General features: G+C 37.5%; 2 protein-coding genes across 2 annotated transcripts in view; one reads left to right on the forward strand and one right to left on the reverse strand.

Annotated features, from left to right (window-relative positions):
* clcn6 (chloride channel 6) overlaps nucleotides 1-5947 on the reverse strand; it is a 21963-nt gene extending 16016 nt beyond the window's left edge. The window contains exons 1-11 of the mRNA XM_016286265.1: nucleotides 5845-5947; nucleotides 5129-5188; nucleotides 4948-5013; nucleotides 4797-4862; nucleotides 4216-4282; nucleotides 4030-4136; nucleotides 3097-3223; nucleotides 2880-2947; nucleotides 2622-2680; nucleotides 1139-1271; nucleotides 925-1038 (exon numbers count right to left, since the gene is read on the reverse strand). Coding sequence (XP_016141751.1) covers nucleotides 925-1038; nucleotides 1139-1271; nucleotides 2622-2680; nucleotides 2880-2947; nucleotides 3097-3223; nucleotides 4030-4136; nucleotides 4216-4282; nucleotides 4797-4862; nucleotides 4948-5013; nucleotides 5129-5188; nucleotides 5845-5919 — 942 coding nt within the window. The 5' untranslated portion in view covers nucleotides 5920-5947. The remainder of the gene's footprint in view (nucleotides 1-924; nucleotides 1039-1138; nucleotides 1272-2621; nucleotides 2681-2879; nucleotides 2948-3096; nucleotides 3224-4029; nucleotides 4137-4215; nucleotides 4283-4796; nucleotides 4863-4947; nucleotides 5014-5128; nucleotides 5189-5844) is intronic.
* Nucleotides 5948-8538: 2591 nt separating this feature from the next.
* LOC107595790 (methylenetetrahydrofolate reductase-like) lies at nucleotides 8539-22604 on the forward strand. The gene is made up of 11 exons (XM_016286316.1): nucleotides 8539-8618; nucleotides 13970-13999; nucleotides 14320-14524; nucleotides 16996-17234; nucleotides 17572-17682; nucleotides 17868-18080; nucleotides 18277-18287; nucleotides 18800-18982; nucleotides 21027-21128; nucleotides 21209-21328; nucleotides 22166-22604. Exons 2-11 carry the CDS (start codon nucleotides 13975-13977, stop codon nucleotides 22382-22384), a joined length of 1428 nt encoding a protein of 475 aa, XP_016141802.1. The 5' UTR covers nucleotides 8539-8618; nucleotides 13970-13974; the 3' UTR covers nucleotides 22385-22604.
* Nucleotides 22605-22992: the final 388 nt, after the last annotated feature.

The following is a 22992-nucleotide window of genomic DNA, read 5'->3' on the forward strand; positions in this document are numbered from 1 at the left end:
GTTCATTTCTCTACCATAAGCCGTCTCCAAAGGCGTTTCAGAGAATTTGGCAGTACCAGGGTGTCCGCGGGTCCTTATAAAGTCTTAAAATGTCTTACATTTATCACACAGCACAATGCCACAGATTTAGACATATTTGTGAACAATATTTGAGAGAAATAGGCCTTTTGTGTTCATAGAAAAAGTCTTAGCTCTTTGAGTTCAGCTCATGAAAAATGGGGGCAAAAACAAAAGTGTTGCGATTGTAACGCTTTGACTCGGATAACTCGTTAAACCCATGAAATGAAAGAGATGGAAAACGAACAGTTGGGGTCCCACACATTTAATGGCTGGTACACGGCAACGCGCTCCTCTCATACATTAGAGATTAACTCTTTCTTGGCGTTACAAATAAAAGTAAAGACAAAGTAATAACAAGAAGGCAGAGCGAACTTATCATCCATAGTGGTTCTCATTACACAGTCACGTAGTCCTTCTACGTCATCACCACATAGCGCACGTTATAAGTTAAGTGATCAGTCTCTTAAAGGGCACACCGCACTATAATGTGATGCATGCAAAAACATAGTTTTGGCCGTTACACGTTTATAATTTTGTTCAGTGTATATATATATATATTATATATATATATATATATAATTTCATATTAGAATGATTTCTGAAGGATCATGTGACACTTTATACTGGAGTAATGGCTGATGGAAATTCAGCTTTGCATCATAGAAATAAATTATATTTTAAAGGATATTAAAATAGAAACCTTTATTTTATATTGTAATAACATTTTGAAAGATTACCGTTTTTTCTGTATTTTTGATCAAATAAATGCAGTCTTGATGAGCAGAAGAGACTTCTTTAAAAAACATTACAAGTCTTACTGATCCCAAACTTTTGAGCGGTAGTGTTTTTCTGTAGCTTTTTTACCTTAAACTCCCCAAAGTTGAGCAGGCCAGGCAGCTGGAATGATCCCCATTTATTGAAGTTGATCCCAGAACGAAAGAAGTTGAGTGTAAAAGTGGCAGACATGGAGCAGAACAACTTTAATACAGAAGAGAGACAGAGAGGGAATTATAAACTGAACTTTCTTAGCACAGACTGAAATTACATGACCAAAACCCTACATAATATATCCACATACCACTTTCCATGTGAGGGCCTGGTTCCAGAAGGACGACCCCTCCTCCAGACTGAAGAGGGTGCCCCCTATAGGTGCCCCGAAGGCAGCCGCAACTCCAGCCGCTGCACCCGCCGACACGAAATCCCTCTTGTCCCTGAACACAGAAACAAAATAAACAAAAATATCATTGACAAAATCCCAAATGACCATGTTTTGTTTAATAATACAAATTCCTGGTCACATTGTGCATGTTTCAATAATATTTTAAATATTATTTATTAAATAATTATTTAATATTTATAATAAATAGAGTAGGATGCAATAGGGATGGGCAATATGACCAAAATCTTAACAGAATAGGAGTAATTGTTTTCACGATTATGATATATCAAAATTGTTATTTTGCTTTAAGTAAGGTTTTTATGATATCAATTTTTGATACCAAAAATTTCACAATTCTCATCCTCAATTTCAATATCTCACACACACAAATATAATTAATACTAGCTAACTAGCATAAGTGTTAAAAAAACACCCAAGCTTACTGAAAACAAGTAAAAGAACTAAGAAACTAATTACAAGCAACAGGACAAAAATCTACAATAGAACAAAGACTCAAATGAATCAGACCTACATGAAAAACTTCAAGCACTAGAAACACGAAATGCTACTTGAATTGTATGTTATGCACAAAAAAAAGAACACTGCATAGTCTTCACTGTGTAAAAACATAAATACAGATTTATTCCTAATAACACAAGTGATTCAGTCAAGAGCAGCAAGAGATTTTCTCCCTTTTGTTGTTTGATCAGCATTAATGACACAGACAGCACCAGGTTTATTAGGCTGCTGTCACTTTAAGACCAAAAGAGCGTATCTAATATACTGATACACAAGCATTTTCTTTCTCAACTGTTAACTTAAGACACAAATGGCTGATTTTATGAGGATACTCGCGTATCAAACCGTCTCTCAGAGTGTGTGCACATATTAGGGGTTGCACCGACTAGTCGATTAGTCAACTTTAATGCTCTGCCATGACGCTTTAAGCTTGAGGTCGAGACATTTACACTCCATTTCCAGACAGTTAAAATGCCAAATAAATGCATACTCAAAAAGCGCTCTACAAGATGTGTGATTATACCATCTGGATGCTCGAAACTGAACAGGAGAAAGCTTGTTTTAAACAGCTTATTGTACAGGTAAATTAACCGCCGTTCTAATCTAATGCGCCGCTGCACTGCAACGCACACACATATAGGCTACAGACAGTGGCTCGTACATCACGCGCAGATCATGCCCGTCAACCCTGTTCTATGATTTCTCAATAATATAGCTTAGAAACTGAAAAGTTCTAGCATATAATTCTTAACTAAATCCCACTGCTTCATTATTAGTAGAGAGATGCTGCCAGGTAGAATAGGTTTGACCGCCACTTAATGCTTTACATTTATTTTGTGCAATGTTATGAATGATTCAGTGCTTGTCCTGTTGTAGTGCTCACCTGTCACTGCGGAAATAGGGAAAGTGAAAGCGGATCTTCTTGAAGGTGATGCTCTGAAACTAACCAGAGAGACAAGCATGCTTTCATAAGTTTATGACTGTGACAAGAGAGATAATGCATGAATGAATCACCCGGTTACATCCAGAACACAAAATCATTAACCATCTAAAGTATTCTCAACCATTTTGAATAGGAGAACGGCTAAAGATTAGTTTATTGTTTGGTTCATGTTGGATACATGAGCAGGTGGAGGAGTACCTGAGGAAGTCCTGCTCCTACTATCGCTCCACTGTGAATCATTGGTCCCTCTTTACCCACAAACAATCCTGAAACACAAACAATACTGAATCAGCATGGAACAACTTCAAAAAGACACATCACTGTCACTTAGCTGCATGGCTCTGATCAACGTTACCAGAATAAGTGTATTCTAATCTTTGTCTGTGCGGATATAGACTATTTTCCTCATCATTACCTCCAGCAACAGCGAACAGGACTCCTGTGACCTTACATATGAAGGTCCGCAGCCGCACAATCCCGGGAATCTTTACTCCGTTCAGGTAACTTTTAATTTCTGGGATACCAGACCCAGCTGCAACAGGCTATTACACAGAAGAAACAGATTGTATAGGCTACTACACACACACACACACACACACACACACACACACAAACTACTGTACAATTATTAATTTGGCTTTGTTTTTAAAGGGGTCATATGATGCGATTTCAAGTTTTCCTTTCTCTTTGGAGTGTTACAAGCTGATTGTGCATAGATAAGATCCCTGAAGTTGCAAAGACTAAAGTCTCAAAACCAAAGATATATTCTTTATCAAAGTTAAGACTCTGCCACGCCCCCCTAAAACGGCTCGTTCTAACACGCCCCCACATATCTACCTCACTATGTGGAAATATTAGCATATAATGCCGCCCAAATGTTCACGCAAAGAAAGGCGGCATGGTTTCAGTAACCGCAGTTAGTGTTGAAGCAGATACACAAAATAATGATCTTTAAAAAAAGCATCATATGACCCCTTTAAAGTATAACATGCATTTTTGATTTTATGTTAAATTATCTCAGACATGCATACACATATATTTTACATATACTGGCAGTTAAACGATTTCTTGATGTTTTTTTCTTTACAATTTAAAAATAACTACTTGAATATATATTAAAATGTAATTTATTTCTGTGATCAAAGCTGAATTTTCAACATCACTACTCCAGGCTTCAGTGTCACATGATCCTTCAGAAATCAGTATAATATGCTGATTTGCTGCTCAAGAAACATTTTAATATTATTACTGTATATGTATTAAATATATGCTGCATTGGTGAGAATAAGATTTATAAAAAATAAAAAAAGACTTTATTCTTGAACATATCAGCCTGAGAAGTTGTTACCTCAATGAGCACCAGAACGCTGGAGATGAATACGAACACCATATTGAGAGCCAGCAGCTCCAGTAAGGAGAGAGCTAGACAGCCATTCTCACTGCATTCCTCCACAGCTGATCCACACGTCAAGGACTCCACTCAGCAAATAGTGCAGCATTACACAATGCAGAACTGAGCCGAAAGATAGGATACATTGTCCAACCAAGCTGAACTTCAGCTGAGTGAAGAGCCGCACGAAGAAATCAACAAACAGGCCAGTCTGAATAGAAAAAATAAAATAAAAAAAATCTGAAATTTGTGCATAATCATTAGACCACAGAAATTGTAGGGAGGTGAAACTCAAACACATGACCAGTATTTCACCTTCCAAAAACAAAACAAAAATCTTGATCTTCCTAAAAAGGCTTCATTTTCTATAATAATATTTATATAATTTAATATAAATACATTTTAAATGCGTTTGAATTGTAAATATATTAAAAAAATTAAGTTTAAATATATCTGTAGGCATTTGTATGTGCTAAATGTAAACGCTAAATAATATCAATGTTAATATCGTGGACACAAAATGTTTCCAACAGAAAGAATTGATATAAGTGACTTCAAACTGATCAATTTAGTGAAACCTTTAAGATCTTGCATCTTCTTGTTTTCTCATATTGTTCTTTTATTGTCTCCCAGTGACATTTGACTTTAGCCAAATCAACTAGTGCGATCTATAATTTTCTATAAATCTCTTTCTCCGATAGGGTATAAACCACCACAAAACTCACCAGTCCTGTTGACACTCCAATCGCAAAAACCAAAATCCACTTTATCGCTTCATACCTTCTAGCTTTCTGTACGAGAAATGAGATAATACACTTGGTAAACAGGGACTTGACATCATCTGAATATAATAAATGAAGACATTACACATTTTACCTTATTATCCAACCCCTCCAAAACCTCCAGGAATGGCTCATTAATGCACCGGTCATAATCCAAACTCTGAAATGCCAAACATACATTTTTATTTATTTTTTTAAACATAAAACAAATAATCGTGTTGCAAGTCTTTTGCTTTTATTGGAAGCATGATCCGTTGTGTCCATTACTCACGAACCTCATAGTCTTTTCTCGGCAATATTTCATCCTCATCTTCTCTGGTTTCACCCAGTATTGTCTGACAAGCAAAAGGCAGCAACAAAATCAGGTTAACATGTTCAGAAAACGTAAAACCCGAATCGAATGGGTTTCCTCAGTCCTCAGAATGAACAGATGGCCTGGATCGACTCTAAACAATGGAGTCACATTTCACTTTATTATACCTAGAATAATGACTGACGCAAAAGATTTTATTATTGCATATTATTGTATTTATGATGCAATATTAGCATCACTTTACAACCATAAAGAACACATTGGCAGTATTAAACCAGGTTGATCATCATATCAAGAAATACAGCTTGTGTCTCTCATACACTGGTGAGCTCTAGACAATGATTTAACAGTGATATACTGCCCTGGTGATATATTGTCCAAAGCTGCTTCACTGGCCAAAGATGACCAATAATGTCGTCTACATAGGGAGCACACTAGACTCAGAAACGGTTACACTTTCATGATCATTGATAATGCATATTGAATTCAGTAGCTTGTTGAGTTTTACTGCTCTCAGCAGACTTGGTCTGATTGCTGAACTCATTGTTAATGTACACCTGATTCACATCAGGCTGCTTACAGTCAATGTGGGTACAGAACAGCAGATGAAGCATCAGAATGAATTCAACTAGGCGTTTTGCGTTAGGAAACAGATAAGACAAATCACATATTTTATACCAGCTCCTCTGGTGTTCTGGTTTCGCCTTCATTGCAGCAGCACTGACAACACAAACAGCCTCCACAGCACGCCATCGTCTTCAGCAGCACGCCTGATCACATGACCATCACACGGGCCAGCTGGGCTACTCAGGCGCGCGCCAGCTGCGCAGCTCTAACGCAGACGCGTCTGGAATCGAGCCCAGTATGCTACGCTACCAAAGTCCCTTTCAAGGGAATATTTCTATAGTCTTTGTATGCAACCGACTAATCTGTGATATGTGTACTAGCGATAAAGCGAATTTCCGCCACATACGGGAAAAAAAATCAACAACACATAAAATGTCTAAACTCTGAGATACTAAGTCATATTTATGAGAGCAATATATACAATGAAACGTGAGGTATAAGATAAAAGGTCAAAATTATGACATGATATGACATCAAAGTACACAGTATGAGACACTAGGCTACGCCATGATTAGTTGTTGTGCCACCTTTCTAATATTTGTATCTCGTGATTATGACTTTATCTCATTTTGTCATCATTTCGACTTTTTACGTCAGAACTTTTTTTAGTTCATAATTACGAGTTGATATCTCATTTTGACGTTTTATGTCATAATTTCGACTGTTTTATTATTGTGTATTTACAATGAGCCATTGTGGGTGCTTTGAGTCTCCAGATATAATCAGTGTTGGGGGTAACGCATTACAAGTAACGTGAGTTACGTAATCAGATTACTTTTTTCAAGTAGCTAGTAAAGTAACGCATTACTTTTTAATTTACAAGAGAATATCGGAGTTACTTTTTCAAATAAGCAATGCAAGTTACTTTTTTTCCAATTTATTGATTGACAGCTCTCCTGTCCCCATGTTGAGAGAAATCAGATGTTACTGTAGTTCTAAAATAAATATGAATATGCATTAATTCATCTCACACACAAAACACACAGATTCAGTATTCCTCAAAATGAATAAAAAATAATGCAACTCAGAATATGATTAATTAATCGAATTACTGAACCTGCAATAATTAAATGTTAAACAACACAAATATCCTTTATGTATTTAATCCCATTCTATTAACCAATGTCTTTGCTTCTGACCTTCGATGATCCAGTTGGTTTCGCCTTCATTGCAGCAGCACTGACAACACAAACAGCCTCCACAGCACGCCATCGTCTTCAGCAGCACGCCTGATCACATGACCATCACACGGGCCAGCTGGGCTACTCAGGCGCGCGCCAGCTGCGCAGCTCTAACGCAGACGCGTCTGGAATCGAGCCCAGTATGCTACGCTACCAAAGTCCCTTTCAAGGGAATATTTCTATAGTCTTTGTATGCAACCGACTAATCTGTGATATGTGTACTAGCGATAAAGCGAATTTCCGCCACATACGGGAAAAAAAATCAACAACACATAAAATGTCTAAACTCTGAGATACTAAGTCATATTTATGAGAGCAATATATACAATGAAACGTGAGGTATAAGATAAAAGGTCAAAATTATGACATGATATGACATCAAAGTACACAGTATGAGACTAGGCTACACCATGATTAGTTGTTGTGCCACCTTTCTAATATTTGTATCTCGTGATTATGACTTTATCTCATTTTGTCATCATTTCGACTTTTTACGTCAGAACTTTTTTTAGTTCATAATTACGAGTTGATATCTCATTTTGACGTTTTATGTCATAATTTCGACTGTTTTATTATTGTGTATTTACAATGAGCCATTGTGGGTGCTTTGAGTCTCCAGATATGCGCAGTGTTGGGGGTGACTCATTACAAGTAACGCGAGTTACGTAATCAGATTACTTTTTTCAAGTAGCTAGTAAAGTAACGCATTACTTTTTAATTTACAAGAGAATATCGGAGTTACTTTTTCAAATAAGCAATGCAAGTTACTTTTTTTCCAATTTATTGATTGACAGCTCTCCTGTCCCCATGTTGAGAGAAATCAGATGTTACTGTAGTTCTAAAATAAATATGAATATGCATTAATTCATCTCACACACAAAACACACAGATTCAGTATTCCTCAAAATGAATAAAAAATAATGCAACTCAGAATATGATTAATTAATCGAATTACTGAACCTGCAATAATTAAATGTTAAACAACACAAATATCCTTTATGTATTTAATCCCATTCTATTAAGCAATGTCTTCTTCTGCGTTCTACTGTACGGACGTAAATGTACTTTCCCTTCAGCCTGAGGCTTATTCATTTCACTTTTGGTGTGAAAAGGCTTTTATATTTGCCAAAAATATAACTTTTTTATTTTAAAAACAAGCTAGCAAGCCCTGTCCAGATTTTTAAAAGTAACGCAAAAGTAACGTAACGCATTACTTTCCATAAAAAGTAACTAAGTACCGTAATTAGTTACTTTTTTATGGAGTAACGCAATATTGCAATGCATTACTTTTAAAAGTAACTTTCCCCAACACTGGATATGTGTATTACAAATATATCATGTGAGATTAAACTAAAGGCTTCCAATGAAAGAGAACAGTTTGGGATAAATAGATTGACTGTTCTTTTATTTTCTGTGTGGACGTGCGCGTTTCAGCGAGTGTAGCTCATTAATTATTAATGACTACATGTGGTGTGTTTACATCACACACGATGACAGGGGGCGTGGCCCGCATGAAGGGGCGTGGTCTTTCTCCACCAGCCTCTCTATTGTCGTCCACGCTGGCCGCACGCGCTGTTCAGCAGAGCGCGCTCATAGACTGCACTCTCCTCTCATAACTCCTGGAGGATTGGGAAACGGTTGAAGGTAATGGAGGAAAGGCGTTTTTATACTATCACAGGGTCGGCGTGACTGTCTCGGTTTAGGCTAATTAAAGGGACCGGTGCAGTCACGCGGGGCCGCATGTCCCGAGCTATGAACGATATCAAAAGAAGCACAAATCAAAGCGAGTTATCATGTCATATAAATGTGTTTCACTGCGTGTTGCTTGCATTGATTGTCTGTTTGAAAATAGAGTATTTAAAAGCAACATTATTTTGAATGAACGTGTCTTCCTTATACGTGAAGTAGGCACGTTATAAACTCATCAGCCGTAATGCATTCAGCAAATATGATCGTCGTGAGGATACGACTCGTTATGTTATTCATAGAGCGCTTTTTAGGGTACTCCAGGACACTTTACAACATTTGCATACTTCTACTGGCATTTACTTCTATGAGATCGGGAGCAGCAAATGCTAAACTATGTTTTGGTATAACTCGTTATCATATTCGAGAAAGACTTGATCGCAATATTGAGTTTTATGCAGGAACATTAGGATGATTGGCAATCAGTGCTGGGTAAAGTTACCTTTAAAAGTAATGCATTACAATATTGCGTTACTTCCTAAAAAGTAACTAATTACGTTACTTAGTTACTTTTTATTGAAAGTAATGTTACGTTACTTTTGCGTTACTTTTTAAATCTGTTTTTTGTGAGTGAGATGAATTAAAGCATGTTCACATTTATTCTAGAACTAAAGTAACATCTTACTCCCGATGTCTCTCAACATGGGGACAGGAGAGCATTCAGTCAATAAATGGGGAAAAAACGTAACTGGCGTTACTTATTTGAAAAAAGTAACTCCGATATTATCTTGTAAATTAAAAAGTAATGCGTTACTTTACTAGATACTTGAAAAAAGTAATCTGATTACGTAACTCGCGTTACTTGTAATGCGTTACCCCCAACACTTCGCATAGTAGTAGTAATTATTTTAGCTGTCAGTAATAATAAATATTCAAGTAGTAAACTTTAAATTAAAAGTTTAAGTGAAACATTAGAATGATAATGTGTTAAATACTATTTAATAAAATATATTAATCATCTAATGCAACCCTGTACATTGCGAGTAAATCACTCGCATTTGCGACTAAATCTTCACTCTGGGTGACTAAATTATGTCTAATATTAGCCAATGGCTAATAAATCCTCAGATTTTACTCGCCAGTGTGTGAGTTGGAGGCTAAACATAAGTTTAGCACAGATATATTTTCACTCACAAGAACACTGACTGAGCGCTTCAGAGTTTCACTTAATGTCAAGCGATCTGTGCTATTTTTCAGTTCATATCAATGGATGCGCAACTATGGAAGTAAAATAATGACAAATATCTTTGAAACAAAAAAAGCCTGTTGAATTGCACTAACTGAAAAAAACATTTTCATGATTAAATTCAATAATTCAGATTCACCTTCTAGAGTTCACTTCAGAAATATTCAATCTGTTTAAAAATACGATGTATAATATTCGACAGGCAGTTTTCGGTCCATTTTATTTCACTTTACAAATTCGCTTCCACATTCAGTGGTTCAAATGTGCCAAATGGTTTGCCAAAAATTCCGCAGTTGCACATCCGGGAGCTGCAGGAATAGCAGTAGAGCACCGATGCATGATCTCCAGCTGCTGTTAGTCGCTCACCAGTAGGTGGCGCAAGCGGCTCTTGATGAAGTCCAAAGCAACCGGTAGCACAAGTCATTCATTCATTCATTCATTCATAAAAACTGATTTGAAGGAATGGAGCAAGTGGTAAGTAGAAGTTATGATAATCAGGGCCAGTATATATATATATGTGGAAAAGCTGATTGCGTTTACGTTTGTGCTTAGTTTCCTTAAAGGGGTCATATGATGCTTTTTTTTAAAGATCATTATTTTGTGTATTTGGTGTAACAGAATATGTTGACATGCTTTAATGTTCAAAAAACACATTATTTTTCAAATACTGTACATTATTGTAGGTCCTCTATGCCCCGCCTCTCTCAAACGCTTCGTTTTCTACAAAGCCCCTCCTTCCGACAAGTACTTACTTTGTAAATTAAAAAGTAATGCGTTACTTTACTAGATACTTGAAAAAAGTAATCTGATTACGTAACTCGCGTTACTTGTAATGCGTTACCCCCAACACTTCGCATAGTAGTAGTAATTATTTTAGCTGTCAGTAATAATAAATATTCAAGTAGTAAACTTTAAATTAAAAGTTTAAGTGAAACATTAGAATGATAATGTGTTAAATACTATTTAATAAAATATATTAATCATCTAATGCAACCCTGTACATTGCGAGTAAATCACTCGCATTTGCGACTAAATCTTCACTCTGGGTGACTAAATTATGTCTAATATTAGCCAATGGCTAATAAATCCTCAGATTTTACTCGCCAGTGTGTGAGTTGGAGGCTAAACATAAGTTTAGCACAGATATATTTTCACTCACAAGAACACTGACTGAGCGCTTCAGAGTTTCACTTAATGTCAAGCGATCTGTGCTATTTTTCAGTTCATATCAATGGATGCGCAACTATGGAAGTAAAATAATGACAAATATCTTTGAAACAAAAAAAGCCTGTTGAATTGCACTAACTGAAAAAAATAATGCATTGCATCAACAGTGCTTGCATTTTAATGCCTTTTATTTTCAGGGCTTGCGTTTTTAGAGGCTAAAATCCAACTTGGTTGTATATTTCAGCTGTAAATATAATTAAAAACATTTCACACATTTTCATGATTAAATTCAATAATTCAGATTCACCTTCTAGAGTTCACTTCAGAAATATTCAATCTGTTTAAAAATACGATGTATAATATTCGACAGGCAGTTTTCGGTCCATTTTATTTCACTTTACAAATTCGCTTCCACATTCAGTGGTTCAAATGTGCCAAATGGTTTGCCAAAAATTCCGCAGTTGCACATCCGGGAGCTGCAGGAATAGCAGTAGAGCACCGATGCATGATCTCCAGCTGCTGTTAGTCGCTCACCAGTAGGTGGCGCAAGCGGCTGTTGATGAAGTCCAAAGCAACCGGTAGCACAAGTCATTCATTCATTCATTCATTCATAAAAACTGATTTGAAGGAATGGAGCAAGTGGTAAGTAGAAGTTATGATAATCAGGGCCAGTATATATATATATATATATATGTGGAAAAGCTGATTGCGTTTACGTTTGTGCTTAGTTTCCTTAAAGGGGTCATATGATGCTTTTTTTTTAAAGATCATTATTTTGTGTATTTGGTGTAACAGAATATGTTGACATGCTTTAATGTTCAAAAAACACATTATTTTTCAAATACTGTACATTATTGTAGGTCCTCTATGCCCCGCCTCTCTCAAACGCTTAGTTTTCTACAAAGTCCCTCCTTCCGACAAGCGCAGTCTGGTGGAAAAGCTGATTGCGTTTACGTTTGTGCTTAGTTTCCTTAAAGGGGTCATATGATGCTTTTTTTTAAAGATCATTATTTTGTGTATTTGGTGTAACAGAATATGTTGACATGCTTTAATGTTCAAAAAACACATTATTTTTCAAATACTGTACATTATTGTAGGTCCTCTATGCCCCGCCTCTCTCAAACGCTTCGTTTTCTACAAAGCCCCTCCTTCCGACAAGCGCAGTCTGCTCTAATTGGCCAGCTGACCGAGTGCATTGTGATTGACCGAACACCACAAGCACTTGTCGGAAATGTAACGCCCCTTACCATAATCGCGAGCTTCAGCTTTCAAAATAAATGTAAAGACAGAGCCCGAAAGGGGAACAGAGTCGCGGGACAGACACAGTGATGAAGCTGGTCTCTCTCTCTCTCTCTCTCTCTCTCTCTCACGCTCTCTCGCGCACACACACACACAGACGATGCGCAAAACTCCGCATTTGAACAGTCAATAGCAAATACTTAAACTAATAACAAAACAGTAGCTGATTCAGAAGCGACAGATTGTCATAGCAAAGTCATAATTACCTCCTCTCCTAGGTTCACGAAACGGTCGTCCATAAAATGCATTGCTGTTCTGTTGTAAGTAATCTTAAAGATTCCTAAATGCATCTACTTTCGGAAGGCCAAATAAAGTGCTTTTGCTCTCACACTGAAACACACAGCGTCTCCCTGACATGCTGCTTCAACACTAACTGCGGTTACTGAAACCACACCTTCTTTCTTTGCGTGAACATTTGGCCGGCTGGCTTGTGTGACCTGGGGCTCCCCTCATACGTCACACTCCAGGATTCCCCAACGACGTGTAACGCGCTTCAATTAACTAATACAGTGATGTCAAAAGACCAAACTCGGTATACACCTTACTGATGATGCAAACTATATACAGTTATGTAGAATATGAACGTAACGTGCAAGGTTTCACGCTGTTTCCGGCATATGTTAAAGAAATGCTGTAGTATATCAGTCTGGCGAGTAAACTAAAAAAATTTAGGTGTCCGTAGAGGGTTGTAATGTCTTCAATCACATGTTACTGAAATAATGTTATATAATTTTACACAATTTATATATTCAAATGGCATGTGCACAGTATGAGAACATGCTGTTCTGGATAATGTATCCCACAATTCAGTGGGACTGACATTTCTACTGTGACATGGTCTGTAAGTCATTACATCTGCACCTATTATATGTTCAGACTGCTGACATCTTTATGTAAAATGTAATTAAAAATACAAAAGCATTGTTTTTATTTGCAGGATTATAGCTGAATCCTGCACACTTAGGACTTTATGAGGTCACTGCAATATTAAATAAGTAGTAAACTATTATTTCAATTTGAACATAGGCAAGTGGCATTAAAGGGTTAGTTCACCCAAAAATGAAAATTCTGTCATTAATTACTCACCCTCATGTCGTTCCAAACCTGTAAGACCTTCGTTCATCTTCAGAACACAAATTAAGATATTTTTGATGAGTTCTGAGAGCTTTCTGACCCTCCCATAGACAGCAACACAACTGAAATGTTCCCAAGACCAGAAACGTAGCAAGGAGATCTGTAAAATGGTCCGTGTGACATCAGGGGTTCAAACTTAATTTTATGAAGCTACGAGAATACTTTTTGTGTGCAAAGAAAACAAAAATAACAACTTTATTCAACAATTCTTCTCCTCCTCATCCCATCTGCCGCCATTGTGCAGAGTATCATGACGCATGTGCATAAGTAATTGAGTAGTTAATGACAGAATTTTCATTTTGGGGTGAACTATCCCTTTAATGCCATTTGTTTGTAATTAAAAAAAAAAAAATACCCCTAGTTTCCTATACAGATTAGTCTGGTGACATTAAAAAAGTCAGTCTAGCTTCATGTGTTCATATTGCCTAATGGTTTGTGGGGTGATTTTCAACCCTGGGCACAGGAAACATGGTGAACCAAAGAGCGGACATAGGTTGGCAGTCCTCTAAGAGCGACTCCAGTGGGGTCAGTAACAGTGGAGAGAGCTCCAAAGAGAGCTCCAGGTGCTCGACCCCAGTACTGGACACCGACCGGCTGCGGGACAAGATGAAGCGGCAGATTGAGTCTGGGGACTGCTGGTTCTCCCTGGAGTTCTTCCCACCTCGCACAGCGTCTGGAGCCGTCAATCTCATCTCTAGGTAGGAAAGCAAAAATTGCTTTATTGTTTTTGTAATTTGGTGAATCTCACATAAACCATATCTGGGTCATATTTCACCAAAAATCTAAAGTGTATATATATATGAGCGGACATAGGTTGGCAGTCCTCTAAGAGCGACTCCAGTGGGGTCAGTAACAGTGGAGAGAGCTCCAAAGAGAGCTCCAGGTGCTCGACCCCGGTACTGGACACCGACCGGCTGCGGGACAAGATGAAGCGGCAGATTGAGTCTGGGGACCGCTGGTTCTCCCTGGAGTTCTTCCCACCTCGCACAGCGTCTGGAGCCGTCAATCTCATCTCTAGGTAGGAAAGCAAAAATTGCTTTATTGTTTTTGTAATTTGGTGAATCTCACATAAACCATATCTGGGTCATATTTCACCAAAAATCTAAAGTGTATATATATATATTAGTGCTGTCAAATGATTAATCGCATCCAAAATAAAAGTTTTTGTTTACATTGTATATGTGTGTGTACTGTGTATATTTATTATGTGTATATATAAATGCACACACTTACATGTAAATATTTAAGACAAATATGTTAAGTTTATATTAAATATATTTATATATAATATAAATATATATATATTGTTATATATATGAATATAAACATACATGTAAATATTTTCAAAATATATACTGAATGTGTTTGTATTTATATATACATAATAAATATATAGTACACACACAATGTAAATAAAAACTTTTATTTTGTATGTGTGTGTGTATATATATCTGTGTGTGTATGTTGTATATCTTTACATATACATCTTTATCAGGCATTTATGAAAATAAAATTTGACAATTTGACGGTCTAATAACTTTTTCTTCGCCATTAAAATAAAATGAACCATTAACCAACCGAAATAAAGGAGCATGATAACAATGCTCATTTAAAATAAACATTCTCAGACTGGCTTAGAGGATTTCACATATAATTTGCATAGGTTACAGTAAAAACAAACAAACACACACAGTTGTGATTATCTTTTATTTAACTTTTCGTCTATATTGTCTAGGTCAGGTCAACATCAGACAAATCACTGACTTGAATATTATCAAACCACTATAGGGCCATTTTAGAGAGTGAGAAACTGATCCTCCAACATTTCTAAAGAATCTGGCAGATGTTCTGATAGAAAACATTCAACTGGAGACTATTTAAAGGCAGAGTTGGTGATTTGATAAAAAAAAAGTTTTGTTATGCTGGTTGAAAGTCTCTTCACATCCCGATAGCCATCACTAAGTTAATGGGTCTAAATGTATTGATGTATAGGTATTTATGTCATCTGTGCAAGGTGAAGGAGCATAAAATGTTCGACCAATCATATCCCTCGGTCCGAGGATAACGATATGCTGTCCTACCTGTCTGTGACTGTATGTATTTGCATACTTTTGCACACCGTGTTCACGCAGACATGATACATCATCAGCCCGTTCATTATGCTATTGCAGACTGAGCAAGAATGGAAGGCGTTATTATTGTAATATTATATGCTATTTTACTGTAATGTTTTCTCACCGGTGAATGAGACATTAGGTAATCTGACAGCATTGACGCCGTCTCTCATCGTGTCGCAGGTTAGTCTCTGGTCTGCCTGAGCCATGTGTTTTGGAGGAGGCGTGGCTTTGGAGAGTGATTTGCAGGGAGGGTGGGATCTTATGCTTTCAAAGCTAGCTTGTTATTGCTAGCCTCTCCAAAATCACCTACCCTACCTTTAAAAGTTGTATGAATCTATTATAAGAAGGTTGGAAGCTGAATTAAAGGCAAACGGAACTACAGTGCATCCGGAAATTATTCACAGCGCTTCACTTTTTCTACATTTTGTCATGTTACAGCCTTATTCCAAAATGGATTAAATTCATTATTTTCCTCAAAATTCTACAAACAATACCCCATAATGACAATGGGAAAGAAGTTTGTTTGAAATCTTTGCAAATTTATAAAAAATAAAAAAACGAATCGCATGTACATGAGTATTCACAACCTTTGCAATGACACTCAAAATTGAGCCCAGGTGCCTCTTGCTTCCACTGATCTTCCTTGAGATGTTTCTACAACTTGATTGGAGTCCACCTGTGGTAAATTCAGTTGATTGGGCATGATTTGGAAAGGCACACACCTGTCTATATAAGGTCCCACAGTTAACAGTGCATGTCAGAGCACAAACCAAGCCATGAAGTCCAAAGAATTGTCTGTAGACCTCTGAGACAGGATTGTATCGAGTCACAGATCTGGGGAAGGGTACAGAACAATTTCTGCAGCACTGAAGGTTCACAGAAGCATGTAGTCTCTGTTACCCTTAATGGAAGAAGTTTGAAACAACCAGGACTCTTCCTAGAGTTGGCCTCCTGGCCAAACTGAGCAATTGATGGAGAAGGGCTTTGGTTAGACCGGTGACCAAGAACCTGATGGTCACTCTAGTTGAGCTTCATGATCATATATGCCAATGTGAGAAACCTACAGAAGGACAAACATCACTGCAACACTCCAAGTTCTTTCACGTTGTCATTATGGGGTATTGTTTGTAGAATTGAGGAAATAATGAATTTGATCCATTTTGGAATAAGGCTGTAACATAACAAAATGTGGAAAAATTGAAGCGCTGTGAATAATTTCTGGATGCACTGTAAAATACCTTAAAAAGTAGCATTGCCTATTTCTCAGGTGTTTTCGCATTATTTTGTCCAACCTCTGTATATTAATTTTGCCTTAACACATTTGAAAATTAGGTATGTTTTTTTTTTTTTGAATGAATGGTCTTTGTGTTAGATTTGACCGGATGGGTTTTGGGGGTCCGCTCTTCATTGATGTCACTTGGCATCCGGCTGGAGATCCAGGCTCAGATAAAGAAACGTCTTCCATGATAATAGCAAGCACAGCGGTCAATTACTGCGGCCTGGAGAGCGTCCTGCATTTGACATGCTGCAATCAGACAAAGGAGAAAATCACAGCCCATTTAAATAAAGCCAAGCGACTCGGCCTAAAGAATATCATGGCCCTGAGAGGAGGTATGAACGGTGACTGATCTGAAATCTGTTACTTTGGTCCAAACCACACATTTTCCAAAAACAAATAAGCTCCATTTCTAACCCTTCTAAGACCGCATCGTAATAGTCAGGGTTCCTCATAAGTGACTGACTTTAAACACTTGTGAATGGCAGCTAGAGTTTTACTGTGATGTATATAAAATTGTCTGTTTTTAAATGGATTGAATTTCAAACTACATTTGAACTATTGATACTTTTTGATACTAAATAAAATTACATTGAAAAAAATCTGCATTTCGTAAGTCCATCCGCCATCATCGTGCGTCATGAGCGAATCTTATTGTCCTTTTTTCTGCAGATCCTATTGGGGAAGATTGGGTAGAGGAAGATGGCGGTTTTAACTATGCTACAGATCTGGTCAAGCACATTCGCTGTGAATTTGATGACTACTTTGATATCTGTGTTGCAGGTGAGCATTAGAAAGACGAGCAATTAATGGTGTTTGCTAAATTGCTATTACCTGGTGGATGATAAAGTTGGCAAAAAAAAAAAAACATAGACTTACATTGAAGTAGAATCTGTTTGTTCATGGTCATTTTTGCATGCAAATCTTTTAAATTCACCAGTTCAAACCTATCACAAATGTAATGATAGGTTACCCCACGGGCCACCCAGAGGCGGAGAGCTACGAAGATGACCTCAGGCACCTGAAGGAGAAGGTTGATGCTGGTGCGCACTTCATCGTCACCCAGCTCTTCTTCAGGGCAGAAACCTTCCTCAAATTTGTCAAAGACTGTCGGGCCATTGGCATCACGTGCCCCATTCTCCCGGGAATCTTCCCTATTCAGGTACATGAACACACGAACAGTCTCTGACCAATCACAGCACCTCAGCGACGTGGACGTCATCCAATTATCTTCGCCAAACACTGGTCATATGATGTCATGTCATTGCAAAAGACCAATAAAGGTCCACTCTTAATGCACCTTATCAAACGACATAATGGATTGTCTTGGAATTTATGCAATGGTGCGATTAATGCATTTATTGCACTACATTTTAGTACAAACAAAGGTCATACAGAGTAGTGTTATCGGACAAGACTACTGGTTATCTAATACAAACTACTGGTTATCTATAAGCCTAAGTTGTTCCAAGCCTGTATTAGTTCTTTCCTCTGTTAAACACAAGAGAAGTTATTTTGAAGAATGTTGGTAAGCAAACAGTTGCTGGTAGCCATTGACTTACACCGTATGAGGGGGAAAAAAAGTAAGTCAAAGGGGACCAGAAACATTCTGGTTACAAAACATTCTTCAAAATATCTTCTCTTGTGTTTAACAGAGGAAAGAACTAATACAGGTTTAGAACAACTTGAGGGTGAGTAAATAATTACAAAATGTTCAATTTTGGAAGAACTGTCTCTTTAATTCACTGGAATATACAAGGACATTTCCACGTAGTTATTCAATATATGAACCACTTTTTTTTTTTTTATCATACTGCCCCATTCATGTCAACATTTGAGTTCTGTATGTGTCACTACTCCAGTTTTGCATGTATGATTGCTATCCTTCTGCTTTCCGTAGGTCATGTGTCTGCCGTGGAACGACGATCCTCTGGCTCCAGAGACAAACCTGCTGAAGGATGAGTTGGAGAAGGTGAACCGCAGAGGGGTTCTGACCATTAACTCTCAACCCAACATTAACGGCAAACCCTCATCCGACCCCATTGTGGGCTGGGGCCCTGCGGGGGGATACGTCTTTCAAAAGGTCAGCACAAACGTATTCAACAGCGCTGTAAGACTAGATTACTCAAATGAAAATTCAGGCATCTTTTATGTCATGCAATGTAAATTAAGATGTTTGCAAGAATGAGCAAACTGCTTTTTCCGTACAACGAAAGACTGGATTTGTTGAGCTCAAATTATATAAAGGTAGTCTGTATGACATGTATTGCATTCCAAGTCTTCTGATTAGTGGTCGGCCGATATATCGGCCTTGAAACATGATATTTGGCATTTTTTCAAAAAATATTTTAAGAAAAAATTAATTAAAATTATATCTGCTTTTATAACCGCCATCGGCCACCCTGCTTTCCAAGATATCGGCTGTCAAAAAAAACAGTATCGGTCGGCCACTACTTCTGATGGAAATTTAAGTCTTAATGCTGAAAGTCATCTTTTCCACTCAAATTCAACACTTTAAAATCTCATAATTCTAGACAAAAACATCAACATGTTTCATTGTAATCCCTCTTTCATGGTTATTGTTAACTTAAAAAAAAAAAAAAAAAAACTAAAACTATAAAATGCTACTTGCAATAAACATTAACTGTAATAAGAATAAAATCATGTATTAATTCAGTTAGTATGTTTAAAGGGATAGTTCACCCAAAAATAATTACTCACCCTCATGTCGTTTCAAACCCGTAAGACCTTCGTTCATCTTCGGAACACAAATTAAGATATTTTTGATTAATTCTGAGAGCTCTCTGATCCTCCCATAGATGGCAATGTAATTCCCACGATCAACGTCCAGAAACGTAGCAAGGAGATCGGTAAAATAGTCCATGTGACATCAGGGGTTCAACCGCAATTATACGAAGCTACGAGAATACTTTTTGAGCGCAAAAGAAAAAAAAATAACGACTTTATTCAACAATTCGTCGTCTCCGCATCACCGTGGTGCCATTTTGGAGAATATCCGCTGGACGTAAACAACGCATGCAGAACGGCATACGTTGTGTCGTTCTTTTTCTTTTGCGCACAAAGTATTCTCGTTGCTTCGTATAATTGCGGTTGAACACCTGATGTCACATGGATTATTTTACCGATCTCCTTGCTACGTTTCTGGCCTTGGGAACATTTCAGTTGTGTTGCTGTCTATGTAGGGTCAGACAGCTCTCAGGTTCCATCAAAAATATCTTAATTTGGGTTTCGAAGATGAACGAAGGTCTTACGGGTTTGAAACGACCGTAATTAACGACAGAATTTATTTTTGGGTGAACTATCCCTTTAAGATATAAAATAGGGGGAGGGAGATTATAAAACTACAAAAACTGGTAAAAAAATGACAAATTTTGGGTAAAATTAAAAAAAAATTATAAAAATTCAAAATATCAATAAATACTATAATGGTATATTAACAATACTATACGAACTGTCACTCCTGTGACATAAAAGAAGCAAAGATGTTTGTCTCTGATCAAACATGCAACATACCAGGTTTGAATGTGCATTCGTTTTATTTGATTCCCCACAGAAAGCTGTCATATGACTTCAGTGGACTTTGAATAGAGCAGAGAAATCACATGGACTAATTTTATTTCTCTTGTACTTTTTGGACAGCAACTATGATAATCTTTTGTGTTCTGGTCATACAGGTTTGGAACGACATGATGGTGAATAAATGCTGATGGTGAATTGTCATTTTGGTTAACTACAACTAAAACTGAGGGGGGAAAAAAATCATTAATTGAAACACTTTAACTGAAACGTATATTAAAAAAAAGTTTTTCAGCTAGTTGCCAAGGAAACATTTTTCATTTTCTTTAGTACTAAAATAACTAAAAATAAATTCAAACTTAAACTATTTTAAATGAAAACAGAAAATATACAAAACAAATTGTAATAGTATATTAATGATGCTAAAAACTGCTACTATGATGCTGTCAGTAAATTCATAGAGTATTATGAGATCTAGTTATTCTAGTTATCTATTTGCTGGTTTATTATCTTTTAGGTTTATTTGGAATTGGCTTACTTTAGGAAATGATTCCTTCAGCATCTTTATTTTTACCTTTTGAAATCAACAGGCTTACCTGGAGTTTTTCACATCCAGCGAAAATGTTACTGCACTTCTGCAAGTGCTGAAGAAATATGAACCTCGTGTGAACTACCATATAGTCAACGTTCAGGTAAACACCAGTTTAAGAGCAAGATTACATCACGTACTCTCCAGTTTTTATATTGACATTATGAAATCATGTCTTTTTAGGGCAGGAATACTACAAATGCCCATGATATGCAGCCCAACGCTGTGACATGGGGCATATTCCCCGGCAGAGAGATCATTCAGCCCACCGTCGTGGATCCAGTCAGCTTTATGTACTGGAAGGTGATGCTTTTTCCACTTAGTAACCACCTTTAACACCCTAGCAACCACTAGGCAATGCAAACTTATTAGGTTGTTTAAACAGCCTGCACATCCACATGTGACAAAGTCTTTATTGACCTCACATTTGTACTCTGTCCCACTGGCACTCATACATTAACTATTAATGTCTCAGTAGCCGGGTTTCCATCCAAAGTTGCGAATTTAACTTATGCGCAAAATTGGAATATCGCATAAAACATTTGCGAACAAGCACCGTTTCCATGCAACGAGTCAAAGAGAACAAAACCGTCACTTCCTAATATAAATCACTAATAAAAGTAGGAGAAGCTACTGAATGTAGCAATTTTCATATATAATAAATTACTAGCGAGCAGACGAAACGCAATGAATGCGCTCATTGCTTTCGGAGGCGGATGTAAGACAATTCTACAGAAATAATTTTGATGACCGACTTTGCTCGCACATTTCCAAATGACCAAAACAACATTTCAGAAGCTGTGGAACAAGATCGGTCCGCTGGTTAGTCAGGTTTTGTGGTCCCGTAGCGCAAAGTCACATGACTTTTCCGATGCGCTTGGAGGAATTTATTCGTAAAATGCATTTCCATCTCCCATTCTTCGCATCAACCCTTTTTCGCACAAGTCAAAAACCACCTCAAGCGAGCGTGTAAACTTTTTGCGAATTAAGGGATTTTTATTCGAAATTTGGCATTTCCAACACTCGTTTCTCATGCGATACTTCAAAATGCGTGTTAAAATAAGGTGATGGAAACACAGCTAGTGATAGTAAAAGATGAACTAGACTCCAGATATAGCTCAGTTCGGTGTGTTCCCACAGGACGAGGCTTTTGCGCTGTGGATTGAACAGTGGGCGAAGCTGTACGAGGATGAGTCGCCATCGCGCATGATCATTCAGTACATCCACGACAACTACTTCCTCGTCAACCTGGTGGACAACGACTTCCCGCTCGACAGCTGCCTGTGGCAGGTGATGGAAGACATGTTCACGCTCCTGGACTCCCCTCGAGAAACTCAGGAGGAGGGAAGTCAATCGTAGCATCGCAGAACACTCAAAGTCTGCCTGCGCTGCTATTGAGATGTCTGGACACGCACATACGGAGTACTTTACTGTAACGACAGTGGTTTTTAGTCCATTTCAGAGCTTAATTCGTCATTACTCCCAACATCTAGGGAAAGCATCATGACAAATGTAGCACTACAGAAGATGATTCGAGTTGATCTTTAAAGGGACTTATGTTTGCAGTTTTGGGTGCCATTTTCTTACATTTGCGAACAAGCACCGTTTCCATGCAACGAGTCAAAGAGAACAAAACCGTCACTTCCTAATATAAATCACTAATAAAAGTAGGAGAAGCTACTGAATGTAGCAATTTTCATATATAATAAATTACTAGCGAGCAGACGAAACGCAATGAATGCGCTCATTGCTTTCGGAGGCGGATGTAAGACAATTCTACAGAAATAATTTTGATGACCGACTTTGCTCGCACATTTCCAAATGACCAAAACAACATTTCAGAAGCTGTGGAACAAGATCGGTCCGCTGGTTAGTCAGGTTTTGTGGTCCCGTAGCGCAAAGTCACATGACTTTTCCGATGCGCTTGGAGGAATTTATTCGTAAAATGCATTTCCATCTCCCATTCT

The sequence above is a fragment of the Sinocyclocheilus grahami genome, unplaced genomic scaffold, assembly GCF_001515645.1.
Source record: "Sinocyclocheilus grahami isolate Dianchi unplaced genomic scaffold, SAMN03320097.WGS_v1.1 scaffold208.1, whole genome shotgun sequence".
Classification (NCBI taxonomy): Eukaryota; Metazoa; Chordata; class Actinopteri; order Cypriniformes; family Cyprinidae; genus Sinocyclocheilus; species Sinocyclocheilus grahami.

What these genes read in the sequence shown, in the direction of transcription:
- LOC107595790 (XM_016286316.1), top strand. Translation starts at nt 13,975, where the DNA reads ATGGTGAACCAAAGAGCGGACATAG. An exon ending in GCCGTCAATCTCATCTCTAG is followed by an intron (nt 14,525 to 16,995) that starts GTAGGAAAGCAA and finishes TCTTTGTGTTAG; the next exon opens with ATTTGACCGGATGGGTTTTG. An exon ending in TATCATGGCCCTGAGAGGAG is followed by an intron (nt 17,235 to 17,571) that starts GTATGAACGGTG and finishes TTTTTTCTGCAG; the next exon opens with ATCCTATTGGGGAAGATTGG.